At 45.5% G+C, this 21,270-nt stretch overlaps 3 protein-coding genes and 1 pseudogene across 6 annotated transcripts in view; 2 read left to right on the plus strand and 2 right to left on the minus strand.

Annotated features, from left to right (window-relative positions):
- The window catches only part of LOC116816480 (uncharacterized), a 560,774-nt gene that overhangs the window by 262,187 nt on the left and 277,317 nt on the right, over positions 1-21,270 (minus strand). The gene's annotated exons all lie outside the window — the stretch shown is intronic.
- Positions 1-21,270, plus strand: part of LOC116821735 (uncharacterized) — a 310,474-nt gene that overhangs the window by 51,710 nt on the left and 237,494 nt on the right. The window lies entirely within an intron of this gene.
- Positions 3,907-4,083, plus strand: LOC116821737 (U2 spliceosomal RNA; annotated as a pseudogene).
- Positions 13,877-21,233, minus strand: LOC116821729 (uncharacterized). Its single transcript, XM_075070392.1, has 5 exons — positions 21,050-21,233; positions 20,526-20,608; positions 17,524-17,650; positions 15,619-15,735; positions 13,877-15,261 (listed from the first exon to the last, which is right to left on the minus strand). Exons 1-5 carry the CDS (start codon positions 21,135-21,137, stop codon positions 14,315-14,317), a joined length of 1,362 nt encoding a protein of 453 aa, XP_074926493.1. The 5' UTR covers positions 21,138-21,233; the 3' UTR covers positions 13,877-14,314.

Below are 21,270 nucleotides of genomic sequence, written 5' to 3' on the forward strand. Positions count from 1 at the left end.
TCGGGAGCTGCGCATGCACACGGTGGACAGCCCCTCATTTTTCCTGAGGAGGCAGCTCTGCAACCCTGTGCCCCTGGGAAGCAAGCATCACACAGGAGCGGAGGGAGGCCAGTCCCCCGCATAGGAGAGACAATTGGACAGAGGTGGGCAGGGTTCTTGGGTTCGCAGGGTGGGGCTGCACTGGGGACTCTCCAATGCAAACACCTAGCCACGCTGGCTTTGTGCATCATGAGTGTCATAAACGATGGTAAGGGTTAATGCTTCTTTATGTAAATGGTTAAAGTTCGCCTGGTTAAGCTAACACCTGACCAGAGGAACCCATGGGGAGTGATGTTGCAAAGGAAGGAGGGAAGTTTTTCCTTTGTTTTAGAGTTTCAGTTTCAGCCAGAGTGAAAAAGATCAAGGAACCAGCCTCTTATCAGAGTAGTAAGTTTTAGAAAGAATAAATAGGTTTATGTTTAAATTTCTTTGTAGCCCGTCTTGTGCAATTAGAGTAGAATCAACTCTGGGTATTTTTTTTGTGTAACTACAATTGTGCCCAGCGGGGAAATCCTCTGTGTTGTGAATCTTGTTGTCTGTTGAGGAGTAGTGGTATGCTAATCTCTCCCAGAGGGCTTTCTTTTACCTGTTCTTTTTAACTTATATTAAATAGCCCTATTTTCTTAATTAGAACCTGATTTGATTTTTTCTTGTGTTTTTAGATCCAAGGGATTGGGATCTGGGGATCTCACCAGGGATGTGGGTAGAAAGGCAGGGGGGATGGTTAATTTCTCTTGTTTAGATCCAAAGGGGTTGGATCTGGACTACAGGATTCGATGGGAGCAAAGGAGGGGGATGGTTAACTTTCTCTTGTATAATTAAGATCAATGGGCATTTATAGGATCTGACTCCCAGGGAATTGGTGAAGGAGCCGTCTCTAAGTACCGCAGAGAGGAAGGTTTTAGCGGGACAGAGTGTCCATTGATCATTGAAAGATTCTGGGTGGTGACGGATACCGATCTTAAACTTAGTAAATAAGTTAGAAAGTGTCCATGGCAGGTCCCCACATCTGGCCCTAATTCAGAGTGGGGGAGGAACCTTGACAATAAGGCACTCAGGAAAAGGAGGCAGCAAGAGATGGGGTCGAGGAGGGGCCCTCCTTTCCAGCTGGGTCTGTGAGTCCCTGATCTCACAGAGTCTCAGCGCTGCAGCGCACTAGCCCCCAAGTACTGGGCTGCAGGGGTGCAAAGCTAGAGAGGCTGATACAGAGAGTCAGGACCATCAGAGCACTTCCCATATCAGCATGAAAACTGCCTTCTAGAAAGCTGGTTGAGTAATATGTTGGGGGGAAGTTATATTATAATAGGCGGATGAGGAGATTATTTTATTTGGATCAGCTTCTTGTTGGTAAGAGAGACAAACTCTTTGAGCTTTCACAGAAACTCTTCTTCAGGGAAGAAGAAAGAACCCCCATGACAGCCTCCAAAACTTCTCTCTTCTCTTCTCTCGCCACAAAAGTTGCTCCAATTAAAGACTATATTACGCTCTCCCACCTTGGTTGGCCTCTAATTTCCTGGGAACAACGGGCTACACCACCCAGCATACAAAAATGAACAGACAAGAGTGACCCATCACACATATTTTCATGCGAGTTCATCTTAGCATAATTCATTACACACCAAGAAAGTAGCACTATCAGAAACAATGAGATAAATATAGCCACATGTGCTATGTGCTTCAAAATCACAGGACAAGCACACTGGATCCACACGCAGACCAGTAGTGTCAGTTTAGCTTCAATCTGAGTCCACCCCATTAAACCAAGTCAAAGGTTTCAGCTAAAACAAGCGGCACCTGCAAATAGCTGTTACCTAACAGCAGGATCTACGCTGGCCCAATAGGAGAAGTTGCCTTTCAGGCACTAATTCCCAGCCCAGGGATATGGGATCCAGGCACCAGGTCCTCAGAACCAGAATTTGTACTCACAGGAGAGTGGGATGAATTAGTAGAAGTTACAGAAGGCAACTCAAGAAAACAAGGCATTGACAATTGCTGGGTGGATGTTAAACAACCATCACCAGCTATGTGTGCAGCAAGTGAAATGGCATTAGTAACTTAAAGCCCACATCAGCCAGAGAATTTTAACCCTGATTCAGCAATGCCTCCCCTCTCCCCAACATGATCACAAGTTCTTCCCTTAGGAGACAATGCAGAGTTTCTCCTGATAGGAGGGTGAATATCAGGCTTACCTCTCTCTCCCCCTCAGACATGGTGCCTGGATTGTGTTTGCAGAGCACATGGACTAAACGAAACACATACTACAACAGCAGATACTGTTCACAGCCCTTCCCTTGGAGACAACTCCATCCACACCCCCAAGAGAGACTGTACTATTTCCCCTGATTAATCTCAGTTTTCCGTCTCCTACCCGCCCAACCCTTAGCTCTTCCCAGCATCTGCCTCTTTGCGTGCTTCCACCTGAGACGTGGAAGAAAGACTGAGGACACCAAGTATGGTAGAGAAACCTGAGAAATTTCATCAGGGGAATAGCTACAGGTGTATGCGCTTTGGAGGCCGTGGAATGAAGGCTTTGCTTTCAGGAGTGTCACCTCCTCTTTTCTTATCTAATATTACACGATGCTGCAAATGCACAGCCACAATTCAGATGTTTCTTTACAAAAATCTTCCATCACGGCATAACAGAAAGCAGTGTCAAAACAGCCTCAAGCTGTAAACCAGCAGTTCTGTTGAGAAACAGCAGATGAAATGAGACTGGACAAAAACACTGCCCATGGCTGCAACTGGGGCCGTCTGTGTGAAGCAAGGGGGGGGATGAGGAAGCCAAGTTCCTGTGCAAAGAACGGCGGTTGCCCAGCTTGCAAGCAAGACAAAGTGCCCATAACGGAAGGCAACCCGAGGCCTGTGGGCCCGGTCATCCTACTCCACCCTATCCCCTTAAGAGCAGTCACCCAGATGCCCGGTAGGCGGCAACCAAGCTACTATATGGCACTGTCTCTGAGAGGCAGGCATGGCTGCTGGCAGGGAGGGCAAGCAGGGACACACAACCCCAGGAGAGTGCACCCCCAATGCCTATTTGTCCAGCTGCACAGTGCAGGGGATGTTTTTGGAGATGCCTCCCGGCTGAGTCCCCTGCCCCCACCATGCAGACGCCATCCCACCAGCAGCCAGGGTGGCTGCTCTCACAGCGGGTTTCCATTTCCCCAACCACCTTCACCACAAGAAAGACCCCCTTGAAATACACTTACCAAGCTGCTGCTACTGCTTGCCTTTAGTTGGGCGAGAGGTTAGAAGCTGCTTGCTTGCAGAGCCAGAGAAAGCCCCCTCCACAGTGCCACGAAGAAGCAGGTAGGGAGAAGAGGTGGGTCTCGTCAACTGCTCAGCCCCTTGCTTCAAGAGTAGCATTCCCTCGGCTGACTTGGCTGTAACCTGTAGGATATAAAGAAGGTACTACAATGATTCCCCCAGTGAACAGTGGACCCCCAGGTTCCCAATACAAAACTCTTTTAAGTTCTTAGTTAATTGTAAGCTCCTGTACTGCATAAAACGTAATCGTATTGTCCTGTGAAAGGATACTGCTTATTACTAGATGTAAACTTACAACCGTTAATTGATTCTTTGTTCTTGAAACTAAACACTTCCCCCCTCACATGGGCCAAAACTTTGAAAGGTCTCAATTCTGCCTTCTTCCCTTTATACTCCTCTCATGGTACTGCTCTTCTACCTACCCCAATAAAAGAGAACTAGCAACTTAAAATGCCTTGTTCAAAAATTTTAAGTAACACTTAACTTTCAAATGCCTGAACACCAAGTGTAACTTTTCTTGTCTGCATAGTGAACAGTGGCATTTTTATCTATTTGAAAAATCAAAGTGGTGCTTTCCGTGCCTTCTTGGTTGCAAAGATTTGAACCACTTCTTGGCTCCTTGGAGCTAAGATCAAAGTGTAGTGTCTGTTCTTATCAGTTTAATATCTGATATGTCCTTTATTTGAGGACTGTGTATTAAATTGATTTTTGAAACCAGGGATGGAATAGGAGCATGCATTGACCTGGTATTGCAGTGCCTTCAGGAATAGTGGAGGGGAGGGATAGCTTAGTAGTTTGAGTATCAGCCTCCTAAATCCAGGGTTGTGAATACAATCCTTGAGGGGGTCATTTAGGGATCTGGGGCAAAAATCTGTCTGTGGGGATTGGTCCTGCTTTGTAATACTGGGTTAGACTGGATGATCTCCTGAGGTCCCTTCAAACCCTAATATTCTAAGGTCAACAGTCTGGGCCAGCTCATGCTCTGTTGAGATGGTTGCAAGGCTGAGTAACCTCTTCTGTGTCATTGTGGAGTGTAGGAATGACCCCGGGCCCACAGGCCTGGGTGCCCCTTTAATTGGGGCATTTTGTTCTTGCTTGCAAGCTGGGCACACCCGCTTGCTTATCACAGGAACTTGGCTTTCCTCCATCCTCCCCCCTTGCTTTCACACAGGCGGCCTCGTCTGCACCTGGCAGTGTTTTGTAGCTTCCCTCTTCTGCAGTTTCTCACACTGACTACTGTGTTTGCAGCTGGGGATGTTTTGTAGTTTGCTATGCTTTTCTGTTATGCTCGTGATGGAAGATTTTTGTAAGAAATCTTGATTTGTGCTGTGCATTTGCGCATGTGTAATCTTAGATAATAAAAGAGGCAGGTGAACTCAGAAAAGCAGCTTTTGCCTCCTCGGATTTCTACAACTTGGTGTCAAGTCTTTCCTTCAGGGTGGAAGAGAAGAGGCAGTGGGGAAGAGATAAGGGTTGGGGGGGTAGGAGAGGAAAACTGAGATTATCAGGGGAAATAGTACAGTCTCTGCCTTGGGGGTGTGGATGGAGTTGTCTCCCAAGGGAAGGCTGGAACGAAGTATCTGCTGTTGTAGTATGTGTTTCGTTTAGTCCATGTGCTCTGGCAAACACAAGTCCAGGCACCATGTTGAGGGGGAGAGAGAGGTAGCCTGATATTCCCCCTCCTATCAGGAGAAACCTGAATTGTCTCCTAAGGGAAGAACTTGTGATCATGTTGGGAGGAAGGGGAGGCATTGCTGAATCCCAGGGTTGAACAATTCTCTGCTGATGCTGGTCTTTAAGTTACTAATTGCCATTCACTTGCTGCACACGATAGCTGGTGATGGTTGTTTAACATCCACCCAGCCATTTGGTCAATGCCTTGTTTCTTGGGAGTTGCTTTCTGTAACTTCTCTAATTTCATCCCACTCTCCTGTGAGTACAAATTCTGGTTCTGAGGACCTGGTGCCTGGATCCCATATCCCTGGGCTTGGGAATTAGTGCCCTGATAGGCAACTTCTCCTATTGGGCCAGCGTAGATCCTGCTGTTAGTACAGCTATTTGCAGGTGCCCTTGTGTTTAGCTGAAACTTTGGACTTGGTTTAATGGGGATGGACTCAGATTGAGAGCTAAACTGACACTACTGTCTGCTGTGTGGATCCCAGTGTGCTTGTCCTGTGAATTTTTGGCATGCACATGTGGCTATATTTATCTCATTGTTCTGATAGTGCTACTTTCTTGGTGTGATAATGACATTATGCTAAGATGACTCATGAAAATAGTGTGATGGTGGTCACTCTGTGCTGTTCATTTTTGTATGCTGGGTTGGTGTAGCCCTGTTGTTCCCAGGAAATTAGAGCCACAAGGTGGGAGAGGTAATATCTTTAATTGGAGCAACTTTTGTTGGCGAGAGAGAGAGAGAGAAGTTTTGGAGCTTTCATGGGGTTCTTTCTTCTTCCTGAAGAAGAGTTCTGTGAAAGCTCAAAAGTTTGTCTCTCTTACCAACAGAAGCTGATCCAATAAAATATATTACCTCATCCGCCTATATATATATTCCTCCCCCTCCATATTACCTCACCCAGCTTTCTAGAAGGCAGTTTTCATGCTGATATGGGAAGTGCTCTGACTGGTCCTGACTTCTCTGTATCAGCCTCTCTAGCTTGCACTGCAGCCCAGTACTTGGGGGCTAGGTGCCTGCAGCGCTGAGACTCTGTGAGATCAGGGACTCACAGACCCAGCTGGAAGGGGAAGGGCACTCCTCCTCGACCTCCATCTCTTGCTGCCTCCTTTTCCTGAGTGCCTTATTGTCAAGGTTCCTCCCCCACTCTGAATTTTAGGGTACAGATGTGGGGACCTGCATGGACACTTCTAAGCTTAATTACTAGTTTAGATCTGGTATCCCTGCCACCACCCAGAATTTTCAATGTCTGGATCACTCCCTGTCCCCCTAAAACCTTCCCCTCTCTGGGTACCTTAGAGAGGCTCCTTCACCAATTCCCTGGTGAGTCCAGATCCAATCCCTTGGATCTTAAAACAAGGAGAAATTAACCATCCCCCCTCCTTTCTCCCATCAATCCCTGGTGAGTCCAGATCCAATCCCCTTGGATCTAAAAACAGGAATCAATCGGTATAAGAAAAAGCTTTAATTAAAGAAAGAAAGGTAAAGAAACCCCTGGGAGAGATTAGCATACCAGCTACTCCCCAGACAACAGATCACACCACAGAGGAATGTTCCCCTGGGCACAAATTTTTCCAACAAAACAAATACCCAATTTGATTCCTACCTCTAATTGCACAAGACGGGCCTAAAAGAAATAAACATAAACCTATTTATTCCTTTCTAAAACTTACTACTCTGATAAGAGGCTGGTTCCTTGATCTTTTTCACTCTGGCTGAAACTGAAACTCTAAACAAAGGAAAAACTTCCCTCCTTCCTTTTGAAACATCATCTTCCCCCATTGGTTCCTCTGGTCAGGTGTTAGCTACGCTAGGCGAACTTTTTAACCATTTACAGGTAAAAGAAGCATTAACCCTTAACCATCTGTTTATGACACTCATGATGCACAAAGCCAGCGTGGCTAGGTGTTGCATTGGAGAGTCTCCCAGTGCAGCCCCCCACCCCCTTGCGAACCCTCAAGAGACCCTGCCCACCTCTGTCCAATTGTCTCTCTTATGCGGGGGACTGTGCCCCTCCCTCCCGCTCCTGTGTGCTGCCTGCTTCCAGGGGCCACAGGTTGCAGAGCTGCCTCCTCAGGAAAAATGAGGGGCTGTCCCACCGTGTGCATGCGCAGCCTCCCGGAGCATTGCTTTGTCCACTTATATCTGAATTCGTCTTATTTCAGGTCGCGTTATATCGAGGTAAAGGTGTAATTTGAAATGTCGGGTGGCACCTTTTTTTGTGTGTTAGAACCTGGCTACGCCACTGTTGTAGAGAAAAGAAATCTGGCTCTTTCTCTCTGTGAACTCAGTTTGCGTTTCTTGTTCATTTCCTTTATAGTAAAGATACAGAGAATGAAAGTGATTAAATTTCTCCCCTGAAGGAATAGCCGTGGGTGACTTGCCTTTGTTTCCTCTCACCATTGTCTGTGCAGACAGGAGGGACATGATTTGTTTTAAATGAGTCATGGACAGTGGATATTTTCATTGTTTTCTTTCTAAGCATTTAGCTCTGGAGTCGGCCTCACAGCCAAGTTAATACTCAGGGGACAGTATTAATTAAACAGCAAAACACTTTCTTATGCAGAGTTAAGGTTGGCTGGTGCAATATCAGCCCCATGCAGAACCTCTATATCTGCAAAACTCAAACATCTGAAAAGCAGGAAATGCAGTTACAGTTGCACGCACCACATTCATCCTGTCCTCTTTCAGCAATATCCCATTAACACACACATTTACTCTGCCAACACCCTGCTGGCTGACATCTACAAGCTGTTCACAGCCCTTTCAACCAGATCTGCAACCCTGTCTTGGCCTGACGAGGCCCAACCCCTGAGCAAACCAGACTGGAGTAAGGATTGGGCATGGCCATGACAGTGACTGCAGAGCAAGATCCCTGACCCCTTCTCAGATCAGCCCCACATCACTGATCTCTCCTCACTCAGATCCACTGCACCCCCTCCCCAAATTCCTGAAAGCCTGGGTAAGGGAGCTTATTTTTCCTTGTGATGGTCTGAGCTCTCCCTCCCCAGCCGGCCACAGCTGGAGCTAAGGTAGATGCCCCCCTCCATTGCTCCACTTTGGTAAACAAAGTATTAATGTAGAGGAATCTGATAAGGCTCAGATGTGGAGTGGCAGATCTCCACTCAGATTCTCCACAGTTCCAGCCCCTGTTGATTATTGAAAGAAATGACTCAGTATCCCAGTTACATGTTGTGATGTTCCCCTCTGGTGTTATCTGACCTGCTAGGCCTCTTCAATCCTTGACTCTTGGAGCCAGCCTTACCCCGCTCTACTGTGAGAACCCCCACTCCTGGGCTGTTCACGCACAGCCTCTGGCATGTAAACTGCTCCCAGCTACTTGCTAGTGAATGACACTAGCCAGTATCTCCGGTCCCTGACACAACCCTGACACAATCCTGTCTTGCAGCGTCCAGTTATGCCCGCTGGATGCTGCAAACTTATATGAGTTTGTCAATTTAATGAAGAAATTGATATGTACCAGGCTTGTTATCCCAAGGGTAGGCTCTGACATGCTTCAAACCAAATGCACTGCTTCAGGCAGAATAAAAATAAAATATTAACTATAAAGATAGTCTTTAAGTGATTATAACTCAAAGCACAAGAAGTCAGATTTGGTCAAATGAAATAAAAGCAAAACACATTCTAAGCTGATCTTAACACTTTCAGTGTCCTTAAAAACTTAGATGCTTCTCACCACAGGCTGGCTGGTTACTTTTCAGTCAGTCCCTCCCCTTTGATCAGCGTTTCAGTCCCGTGGTGGTGGTATCTGTAGATGTAGGTGGAAGAGAGCGAGCATAGCAAACGTTTCTCCCTTTTATCATGTCCTTTCTTTCCTCCTGGCTTTGCCCACCCCCTTTTCAGAGTCAGGTGAGCATTACCTCATCGCAGTCCCAAACAAAGGGGGTGACTCCCTCTAGGGTCTAACAGATTCTTTTGTTGTTCCCTAAAGCAGTGTCCATTGTTCCTGTGAGGCTTGGCTGGGTTCATCCCATCCATGACCTGAGGAGGTGTGAACTGCCTCTCTGTTCTTGGAGAGTTTTTGCCTGGGCTTGCTTTAAGCCATGAGGATACATTTTTGGCATCATAACTATATACATGAAATTATAACCTAAACTGTAACAATTACTATAACATGCTCAGTGTTTCCCCGAGGTACAGACTGTCAGACATATTTTATTAACACGAACAAATAAAACCAAGAACACACATCAGTAAGGCTAAATGACTATAAATACTACTCAGCTAACTAAAGGTTAAACAACACGGGATGAAGTTCAGGTCAAAACGTAAATCAATCAGTTGACAAGTAAACTGATGACTTGATTCCAATGCAATATTGTCAAACCATCAGATTAATACAGCAGAAAATCAACCCTTATGAAGCCTAAAACAGCAACCCATGGAGCAGGTGTGTATTTAGTGATGCTGAAAGCCTAACCAGAGCTTTTCACCCAGGCAGTGCAACCCAGATTTAGCCAGCTGAATATTTCAGTACTGAATCCAAATTATTGCTTACATTTAGCCTACAACCTAAAAGCTAATTAATTTTCTCCTTAGATTTCACTATTGTGTAGCTAATACTTCTCATCACCCTCTCACCCCAAAACACAGATACAGACCTTATTGAGACATTAGTAAAAAGTTGAAATAGCTCTCGCTGAACAATGTATATCAGACAGCTCAATTCCTTGGAATGTTTCCATAGGTAAAGGAGCATGCATGCAGTTATTTTATAGGGAAGAGTTTTAAGGCTTTTAAGATTTTGGGAACTATTCTTCTTAGCATCTTACCTGTGTAGACTTCAGGGGTGTTCACACACACACACCAACTGAGCTGCACTGTTACACCCCAATCTAATAGAAAGGTTGGGAAGGCTCCATGTTCATAAAAAAACCAGATAAATATAGAAAAAGAAAAATACATTTCAAAGATTACAAGGGGTTGGATCGCTGCCGTTCTTTGTCTTTGGAGTCGCACGGAGTAGGAACTGTAGCTGCAGTTTAGGAACCAGATACTGGCATAGATGGTCCAGCATGTTGGGCTAGCAGGCTTTTCAGGTACAGGGAGACTAGTGAAGGCTGCATAGCCTGTCGCTGTTGTCCTTCATTCCCCAGAGGATATCAGTCCTGGGATCCTGGCAGTCAGTCTCTCTTAGATGACTTATATAACGTAAGAATGCAAGACTGGTCATACTTGGTCAGACCAACAGTCCATTGAGCCCAGTATGCAGCCTGAGAGTGACCAGTGCCAGATGTTCAGAAGGAATTAACACAACAGGCCTGTTGATCAGAAAGCTGAAGGACTTCCACCCTTACCTGTAACTTCATTGTTGTAGATTCCAGCTTACCTCCACCTTACCCCACCTCCCCCGAGGTATGTGGGCAAATCAGGTGTGAACTAATCATTCGATACAGATGTGTTCCACTCCAGTTGAAGTGAGGCAGAGTTTGGGCCAATGTCAGTTTGGAATAGTTCCGCTTAATCCAGCAGTTTTCCCAAAATATCTGCTGTCATAAAACACACGTAGTGTGGACGTGTGAACCCCAAAGGTATCAAACATGAAAGAAACATGAGGCCAGTTACGGGGAGGTTTCCATGGCCAGGCCTGAGGGTTAAACAGCTGGGCTCTAACAGCTGGCCTCCTCCAAAGGAAAAGGGGCCTCAGCACCCATAAAAATAACTGGTTGCAAAAATAAATCATCATGCAGCCATCACCATTTTAAATTTTGACATCTCCTGCCTGATGTGTCTTTGCTTAGCAAAAAGGCGAACTGGGGAACTCTGTGGCTGTTACCCTCTAACTGATTAAAAGTTTACACATCTTATCTCAAGCAATTATCCTCTTAAGAGAAAATTTATTTTAAAATTTATCAAAATAAATTCCATTTGAAATAGAAATAATAGCACTCTATATTGAGTCTCTATTCTGGTACATGCTATTTCTCTCACATGTTCCCCCACTCTAATTCCTTTGGAGTGAGGTTTACTTTTCAGGATTAGCCACCATTTCCAATATAGTAGGAGGGGCGGGGAGAGAACTAGAAGAAAACCTGAATTATATTGTAACACTGTGAGTTATCATGGAATCAGCCTCTTATGTTACACTAATTAACTTCACGTTTAATTTCATTGTGGCTGATGATAATTTATTCAAAGATTACAAAAATATAAACCTATAGGGCAGTTTTCCCTTAATTCCCATTTTCACCCAGTCAGCTTTGTGTGAAGTCACATTCTACAATAACCAAGGAGCCTTCCACTTCTGTGAGTTCATTTCTCCCTGGGTCTTCTCCCAGAAGTGTGGGTGAAAGGGGGCCTCACACTATGTGGGAAGGTTGCATCATGAGAAAAACCACCTGTGCTCTATTTTCTCACTTTCTAATCTTTCAAAGTAGCAGGAAGAGGAGAAGTGATACAAATGCATTAGATTGAAAAGCAAAACTTAGGCTATGTCCACACTACCAAGAACTAATACAAGAACTAGGGGTCATAATACAAGAACTAGGGGTCACCAAATGAAATTAATGGGCAGTAGGTTCAAAACAAATAAAAGGAAGTTCTTCTTCACACAGCGCACAGTCAACTTGTGGAACTCCTCGCCTGAGGAGGTTGTGAAGGCTAGGACTATAACAGCGTTTAAAAGAGAACTGGATAAATTCATGGAGGTTAAGTCCATTAATGGCTATTAGCCAGGATGGTTAAGGAATGGTGTCCCTAGCCTCTGTTTGTCAGAGGGGGGTGATGGATGGCAGGAGAGAGATCACTTGATCATTACCTGTTAGGTTCACTCTCTCTGGGGCACCTGGTATTGGCCACTGTTGGCAGACAGGATACTGGGCTAGATGGACTTTTGGTCTGACTCAGTATGGCCATTCTTATGTTTCCACAGAAAGTCAACCTATGCTACGCAACTCCAGCTACATGAATAACACAGCTGCAGTCGATGTATCTTAGGTCGAGTTACCACGGGGACTACACTGCAGGGAGTCGACAGGAGAAACTGTCCTGTCAACCTACCTTACTCTTCTCATTGGGGGCAGAGTACAGGGGTCAACTGGAGAGCAATCTGCCGTTGATTTGGTGGGTCTTCACTAGACCTGCTAAATAGACCACTGGTAGATGGATCTCAAAGCGTCGATCCCGGTTGTAGTATAGATGTAGCTTAAGAGACCAGCCACAGCGTCAGGACTCAGCATTCATGTATCCTGCAGTCTGAACTTGGAATCTGATACATTCCTTCATTTGTGCATCATGGAAATGCTTCTTGTCCAACAAAGCAGCCAGATTGGGACCCATAGGCATGGAATGGCTCTGAAGGAATCAGCTGTTTCTCTCTGTGCTTCATCTAACTTTGGATCCAAATTGTAAAGGACAATTGTTCACAATTTAATCACGGCGTCTTTTAGGAGTGTGACCAATGCCATTTAACTAGGGAGCAGTATTCTAAAAATAGTTTACCTGGGCCACAGGTCACCATAGCTTCCATCTCTGGGGTGAAGATCATCCACTTGTACCTGCAATTTCTACCTGAAGTCTTGTCAAATCTTTGACCTTCCTTGGAGTAATTTTATACTTCTCAGGCGTAGAATTCTTCACCAACCGCACAACAGATCAGTAGTGATAGTGAGGTACAACTCCCCCTACTATTCCCTTTTATTTCTTTAATCTGGTGGCACAAATTTAAAATTAGGGACCAAATTCAGGTGTGTCTTAGAATCCCTGTGAGACACCAGATGTCAGGTCTCTATTAAAAGTAGGTATCTTCCTGCAGCTATATCACATTCAACATGGATTTCATTTTCTACACATTTGCAGCATCTCCCAGGAGAGAGCTGAACAGAAATGCAACTTCCATTTTTCCCATCTCTACCTAGTAGGGATTGTGTTTCCCAATAGGCAACACGCACCTGATTAGGAAGGAGATATCTTCAGGAGTGACCTCTTGCAGTGCCTGGGCCACACTGCTTTGGGAGCCAAATGCATGGATATTTTGTTTAATTACAAGTCATTTACTAGGGAATCCTGTTCCCAGCCCTTTAGAAAAAATATTGACCTAACCAATTGAACAACGGGGACTGGGATTGTGATGGGGAATAAGGAAATCCCTCTGACTTACCCTAACTACTTCTGTTGTTACAGATGCTGAAATGACATTTTTTTTGCTATTCCTGCTCTTTGTTATAGTTCAATATATTTTAAGTGAGGAAAATGGAAGTATAAACATCTGCTCTGCAGCACAACCTGAAGCAATATCAGAGCAACTGGGAATGAGACATTTTTTTCCAAAAGGGGGAACTTGATAACTAACAATTGCTTTGAAATGGGGGAACAGTATAACCGTGATGCTCAGGGTTTGTTTAGACTAGGAAAAGTGATGGAGTTTAGGTCAGGTCAAGGGGAAAGCTAATGCCTACCATGCACCTGGGCTGCATCTGCACTACAACTTTTTACATTAAGATCACTAACTTGAGCAGCCAATGACATGTATACAGTCCTAGTGGATGGAAGGCACAGGTAGTTTTTGCCTCAGTGTACCTTGTTGGGATCAAACCTCTCTCCCCCACCTGGAGGTGATGAACATTCCTGGCTGGAGAGACACACACTCCTATGCACTCACTCAAAAGGAAAGGAGTTGATAGAAAAGATCATAGGACTGACCCCAAAGAAGGATGAGCTGCAAAAGGCAGAAGCAGGCAACTTATCTGGTGGAGCTGAGAGACCACGGTGAAGATGGTGCAAAAATTCACTATGTGGGAATTAGCAAATGTGATTTTTTTTTAAAAAAAATTTTTGGCCAACCCTAGTCAAGGGATTTTTTACAATTCTCTCTTGGCACCTGCTGTTGTAGTAACATCGGCTTTCAGCAACACTTAGGCAAGGTCCAAATTTTTGTACAAATCACAGAATGTATTCACCCACGAAAGCTCACGCTCCAAAACGTCTGTTAGTCTATAAGGTGCCACAGGATTCTCTGCTGCTTTTTTACACCAAGATCACTAACTTGAGCACCCAACATCATGTACAGTCCTAGTGGATGGAAGGCACAGGTAGTTTTTGCCTCAGTGTAGCTTGCTGGGATTAACCCTCTCGCTCTCAGCTGGAGCTGATGAACATTCCTGGCTGGAGGGATACACACTCCTATGACTCAAAAGGAAAGGAGTTGGTAGAAAAGATCACAAGATTGGCCGCAACAAAGGGTGAGCTGCAAAAGGCAAAAGCAGGCAACTCATACGGGGGAGCTGAGACACGATGGTGAAGATGGTGCCGAGATCACCATGTGGAATTAGTAAATGTGATTTTTTTTTTCAAAAAAACCCCAAACTTTGGCCAGCCCTAGTCAAGGCATTTGTTACAGTCCTCACCTATGTGGATTTTCTGATGTCTAATAAGGGCTGAACTATGCCTGAAGCTTTTCCCGCAGTTATTGCACGTGTAGGGTCTCTCTCCACTGTGGATTCTCCAATGTATGGTAAGGGCTGAGCTATGCCTGAAGGGTTTCCGACACTCAGAGCACATGTAGGGCATTTCACCGCTGTGGATTCTCCGGTGTCTAATAAGGGCTGAGCTATGACTGAAGCTTTTCCCGCAGTTATTGCATGTGTAGGGTGTCTCTCCACGGTGGATTTTCCAGTGTATGGTAAGGGCTGAGCTAAGCCTGAAGGTTTTCCCACACTCAGAGCACATGTAGGGTGTCTCTCCAGTGTGGATTCCCTGGTGTCTAATAAGGGCTGATCTATGACTGAAGCTTTTCCCACACTCAGAACATCTGTAGGGTGACATGCCCGTGTGGATTCTGTGATGCGTGATAAGGTTTGAGCTCTGACTGAAGCTTTTTTCGCACTCAGAACACGTGTAGGGGGTCTCTCCAGTGTGGATCCTCTGATGTATAATAAGGCGTGAGCTATAACTGAAGCTTTTCCCACACTCAGAGCACACGTACAGTCTCTCTCCTCTGTGGATTCGCTGATGTGTGAGAAGGTCAGCGCTCACACTGAAGCCTTTCCCACACTCATGGCATGTGTAGCGTGTCTCTTCCAAGTTAATTCCCTCACATTTAATAAGGTCTGAGTGGCTTCTGAAGTTTTCCACTGGCCTGTGCTGACTCTCAGAGACTTTTTCTGAAAGTGCACAACTCCCGGAATCATTCCCTTTTGATCTTCCTGGTAACATTCCACGTGCTTCTATTTGCTCAGTATCTTCCTGATGGGGTTTCTCCTTGTTCTCACTCACCCTCCCATCACCCGATGGGAGAGAGAGAGGATCCAGACATAGGTCACTTCCTGCACCGGAGAGAAAAGAAATCTCAGAGAGAGGAATTAACAAACCAAAATACGTGCGGGAAAAATCAAGCCTATCAGGAGCTGATCTTCCCCAAACCCTTCCCCAGAAGAGAGAGGAAGGGGTCAGTTTTGGTTCACATCTCACCAGGGCACTCAGGGGAATGTGAGATCTGGGAGAGACCTGCTGCCAGTTGTCAGTCAGAATAGGAGGGAAGCCATGAGTGACATCTGCCATAATGATTCCACACCTACTGGGAATAATCCTAAACTTGGAGAGCTCACAAGGTCTTTGTAGGGCATCCCAAATGTTTCCTGTATTCACAGACAGTTTTTGAGTTGGTTTAACCAATTCCTCACCTGTGCAGGCAGCTCTTGGGAGCACTTTTTTCCCAGAGTCCTGGCGGTCTGGGACCCACGGCTCTTCCCCTCGTTCCAGCTGTGAGATCACATCAGGTTTGGAAACTGGAAGCCCTACTGCAGGCAAAGAAAACAAGGGAGGTCAGTGGAATTTGTGGGATACTTCTCACAAAGATTTTAACCCAGATCATTTTTAAGTTGTAACATTCCAAGGACATCGTCGGTGGCTCAAAGTGGCAGGAGAGTTATTATTATTAAATCATATTCATTCCCTTAATGCCTAGTCCCTGTTGTGGAAGGCACCTTACAAACATACAATATTAGATGTCCCACGCCTTGAAGAATTTACAGTCTAAATAGACAAGACAGACACAGAATGGGGGAAGGGGTAGAACCCACCAGCTGAGTGAACTATGTGAAGGCAGAGACACAAATCTGATGAACACAGGGATACATCTTGAGACTATTGTATTTAATGTTATGACTAGGGCCAGTGTTTTCTGGAAATTGCTGCTATTACTGCATTTTTTTCCGAAATTACTCTTAATTTCTGGAATCACCCTTCATATCCAGAATTGCTGAACAGAGGGTGGGTGGGGCATGCAGGAGTACAACCCCCCTGATTTCTGCCCAGAGACACCTCCTCAGAGTGCAGGGCAGAGGCTGGTTGCTGTTGAGACTTGCTGCCAATTTCTTCCCTCCTCATATAAGTTTGGGCTCAGCAAAACCACTGTGGAGCTTCCCCTGGGCACGGTGGGCACTTGGTAGTGGGATGCCGGGGTCCCTCATCATGCTGCAGAGCGGACGGTGCTCACACCTGCTCTCGGCTGGGTCCAAAGCACCTCCCACCTGCACACACCTGGTTCATGCCCTGTCTCCCCAACACACTGCTGGCTCTAGGCTCTCAATGCCCAGTGTGTGGGCCCCACCTCCCACACAGAGCTGGCTCCTCTCCATAGGCGCATCTTCTCCTGGCACCGGTCTGTGCTCGACACCCCTGCTGCACCCCCATTCCAACCCGTTCCCCAAAGTCCCTGCCCCAACTCCACTCGCTGTGCATAGAGATGGGGAGGTTATATGGGGAGGAGGGTAATGAGTGGGAGAGGGAGGTCAAGAGTTAAAATAATAATATTTGAGGAGTGGAATATAGTGAAGTGAAACTAAACAGAAATAAAACTGAAGTGTAGGCTCTAAAGCAAAAAGGCTTGGGCAGGGATTCAGAGTTAAAGGTCTGGGATCCCCCACAGCTCTAGATCCCCAAACCTCTTCTCCCTCCCACTGATCCACCCAGCCCACTTCCTGGGTGCCCTTCCTCCACACTCCCCTCGCCTTCTTCCCATTACTCTTGGCCGTCACCTCCTCCTGGCTCCTTGGGAACTTCTTCTATTCCCTCCTCATCTCTCACTACTTCATCCCTCCCTGCTGCTTCTTAGCTCTATCATCCTGCACACATCCTCCCCCTATCTGGACACCCCAGAATTATCTACTCCACCCCTTCTCCGGCTCTGTTCTCCCTTCACCCGTGGGGTCCTGAATGGCAACATTATACGCTCTCCTATGAAAAGGGCAGCTCATCTGACTGTCACACAAGCCATGCATGAGTCATACACCTATTTACTCAATTTAGAATTCTACAGACAACATATTTTCCTCTTAAAATGAGGAAAAGGCATGAAAGTTATTAATGTCTCCAATAAGGATACATTAAATGCGATTTTAAAACGACTGACAGCACCAAAAAGGCACATGTCCAAAAATTATTCTAGTGTGTGGGAGATAAGGCAAAAAAAGGGGGCAAGGAAACTTGTCAAAACTTGTGTGACAAATAAAGGCATAAAGTTATTACTACTCTGGTTCTTTAGAAACCCCACAGCTTCTAATAACTGAAGGGACAGGACTTCTTACCCAGCAAGACCACTGTCTCATAGTTCTCCTGCATTACGTCTCTGTAGAGGGCTCTCTGAGTGGGGTCCAGCAGAGCCCATTCCCCCTTGGTGAAATACACAGCCACTTCCTCGAAAGTCACCGGCCCCTGAAAGAGCAAGAGTCCAACACTCAGCACCTGCTGCCCCACTCACAACCCCACTATTCATGGAACAGCAGCACCAGGTAAATGGAAGCTCCGGGAGGCACATGTTAACAGAGTCCCACCCCACCTTGCTTAGAACACCCTGGAGGGATCAGAGGGTAGAAAGAGAGAAACTTTGTGTCTCCCAGCTGACAGACGGAGGCAGGGTCATCACATTTATCACATACCTACTAACCAGAGCTTGATATAGGAGATGGGGCTGTCTCTGGACCCTGCTGGTTGCTCCCTGGTAGGAATCCCAACACTCTCCAAATAAAATATATGGAAAAAAGGGGAAGTCAATAGTAAAAAAAATATAAGTTAGAAGGTCAGAACTGTAGAAAATTGGTAAGGGAAGCTATCAGAAATCAACAACCAATCAAGGAAAATAACAATGACGTTTTTAAAAAGTATATTAAGTACAAAATTAATCCTAACAACGGTAGTGGTCCATTGCTAGATGGAAATGGCAGAATTATCAAAAATAATGCAGAAGAGGTAAAAGTGTTCAATAAATATTTCTCTCCTGAGTTTGGGGAAAAACAGATGATGTGAGTCATATAAGACGTTGACGAAGACACTCTTTCCATCCCAACAATAACTCACAAGGATGTTGAACAGCAGCTATTACAGTGAGACATGTTTAAATCAGCAGGTCCAGATAACTTGTATCCAAGACTTTTAAAAGGCCTGGTGGAGGAGTGTGGTGGACTGTTAATGCTGATTTTAATTAGGACTTGGAACACTGGGGAAGTTCCAGAAGACTGGAATCAAGCTAATGCTGTGCCAATATTTAAAAAGTGTAAAAGAGATGACCCAGCTAATCACAAGAGTATCAGTCTGACATCGATACTGGGCAAGAGAATGGAGCAGCAGACACTGGATTTCATTAATAAAGAATTAAAGGAGGGTAATATAATTACCCATGAACAAAGGTTTAGAGAAAATAGATCCTATCAAACTAACGGGACAACCTTATTGGATGAGATCAAAAGTTTGGTTGCAGCTAATAGTATTGATGAAATATACCTAGACTTCTGTAAGGCACATGACTTGGTTCAGCACAACATTTTGACTAAAAAACTAGAATGATACAAAATAAACACGGCATACACGAAATAGATTAGGAAATGTGATTGTTAAATAGCACCGGGCCAAGAACCAATCCCTGCGGGAACCCATTAGAAATAAATCCATTCGACCATGGTTCCCCATTTATATTCTTATCAGTGACCTAGAAGAGAATATAAGATCATCACTGATAAAGTCTGCAGTTCCCACAAAGATTGGGGTTGGTGGTAACTAATGAAGTGTCAGTAGATTCAGGCTCCAGCACTGGGAGTCTGGGAAGTTTTCCCAGCCCTGGCTGGAGGGTTATGTCCTGTTCCACAAAGAGGAAAAGTTCCATTCCCAACTCCTGTCCCTTGAAACTAGGCCCTTTCTGACACTACACTCCATATTCATCATAGTGGTATGATTAAAATATGATTAGGATATAATTATGATGCATTTTGTACAAGATGGGTCATGTGTGATGTCACTGGAAAAGTTATGATTTACTGAATATGATTATCCTATTTGTGTACATGTATCATGTTTGTATCTGTTATGGATATTGACCATGTATCTATATTTCAAATGTGCTTACTCTGCGTAACACCCACAACTAGCCTTTCAGTTACAACAATGAAGAAGCTAGACAAGTGCTGATGGCTCATCAACAAAGACAATGGACTATAGAATAGCTTGGCCTTCTCATGAATATTTCAGCCAACCTATGAGTCATAGCTACTATAACTCAGCGGGCCATGACAGGGCATGTGACCAGACCACATGAAACTGGACTCCATTTTGGTACCTGTATTTTTCCACAAACTGCACAGGAAACTGACTTTGGAACAAAGGGTTCCCACCATATGGAAAAGCTATAGAAGGTGGGGTGTGACATCATCTCTTGGCCTCACTCTCCACACAGGAGAGCTGCTGAAAACACCTGAGGAACAAAGACTGAACTGGGGGAAGTGCTGGTCCCAGACTAAAGGGATTTCTAGCCTGTGTATGGAAGCTTGGTGGACTGGTTGTCAGGGTGAGAAATTGCTAATTCAAATCCGATCTAGCATTTTAGACTTAGTTTGCATTTTTGTTTATTTGCTAAGTAATCTGCTTTGATCTGTTTGCTATCACTTCTAATTACTTAAAATCTATCTTTCTGTAGTTAATAGACTTGTCTGATGTTTTATCTTAACCAAATTATTTTGAGTGAAGTGTCTGGGGAAAATCTCAGCTTGGTTAGCCCAAGCTTGTTGTGCATATCTTTTCCATATCGAGGGGAAGGCAAACTATATTAATGAACTTACATTATAGACATACCTGTGCACTATAAGATGGTATAATTCTGGGTTTATATTACAGCAGGTGTACAAGGTTTGGGAGCTGGGAAATTGGCTGTTGTCTTCTCTCTCTCCTTGAGTGGCTTAGGTAAAGCACTCAGGTAGCTTAGTTGGATGCATGGCACCACCTGCTGTCGTGTTGGGTGATAACAGGCCCTGGAGAGGCTGGCTGAATCTCCAGCAAAGCAGTGTCAGAAGGGTCAGCCCAGCTTGAGGGTTAGAGGGCACAGCGGTTCCCAGAAGCCCCCCAGACTGCACACCGGGGTGACAACCCATCACACCCTAGAGTACACAAGTCTCAGCAGGTTTGTCACATCCTGTCCCCTCCCTTTCTCCACCCAAGATATTTCCTGCCTCCCACCACCTCTAGCAGCTCCCACCCTCCTATACATTTACTGCTCCTCTCCCTCCAAGCAGAACCCATCACCAGCTCCCTGATAATCCCTTACCTGAGCCAACTCCATTGCAGCTATTTCCTTCCCCCTGGGAGGATCGGATGATCTGGAGTGAAACGTGGACGTTATTCTGTAGCCTGCCAGGGCGAGAAGGGCAATTCGAGAGAATTCAGACGGGGCTTTTGTCCATTCCACAAGCCGATTCCCCCCAGGACTTTTACCTGCTAAATAGACATTCTAGGTTCTGCCATAGTGTGAAGCACAGAGTGACCTTATTCCAGTACAGGCCTAGCCCCCTCCCACCAGGGTGTGACCCTCTGAAACATGGTGAAACCCTCCCAGTAACAGACTCTCTGAACCAAAGGCCAGAGAAGAGCAGAATCAAAGGAGTCACTCCGGGGGATTCTCCCTGTCACTGTCCCCAAGGCAGCTGTCTCAGGTTTACAAAGCTGTTTGATGCTCCAGCCTTTAGACAGTCTCTTCTGGGCGTGCCCTCTTTTATCGGCTGGACCTAGTTTTAGCTTTTGGAAAGCTTGACCCTAGGGGCTCTGAGACCCGGCCTTCTTGCCTCAGCATACCTGGTTTCTTTCTGTGGCTCCCCAGTGAGTCCAAATGAGTAGATACTCCTGATACAGTACAGCCCACTGTGTCAGACCACTGGTCCATCGCCAGTACCAGGTGCTTCAGAGGGAATGAACAGAAGAGGTAATCATCAAGTGATCCATCCCCTGTCACCCATTCCCAGCTTCTGGCAAACAGAGGCTAGGGACACCATCCCTGCCTATCCTGCCTGTGACAC

Source organism: Chelonoidis abingdonii, chromosome 11 (genome assembly GCF_003597395.2).
Source record: "Chelonoidis abingdonii isolate Lonesome George chromosome 11, CheloAbing_2.0, whole genome shotgun sequence".
Taxonomy (NCBI): domain Eukaryota; kingdom Metazoa; phylum Chordata; order Testudines; family Testudinidae; genus Chelonoidis; species Chelonoidis abingdonii.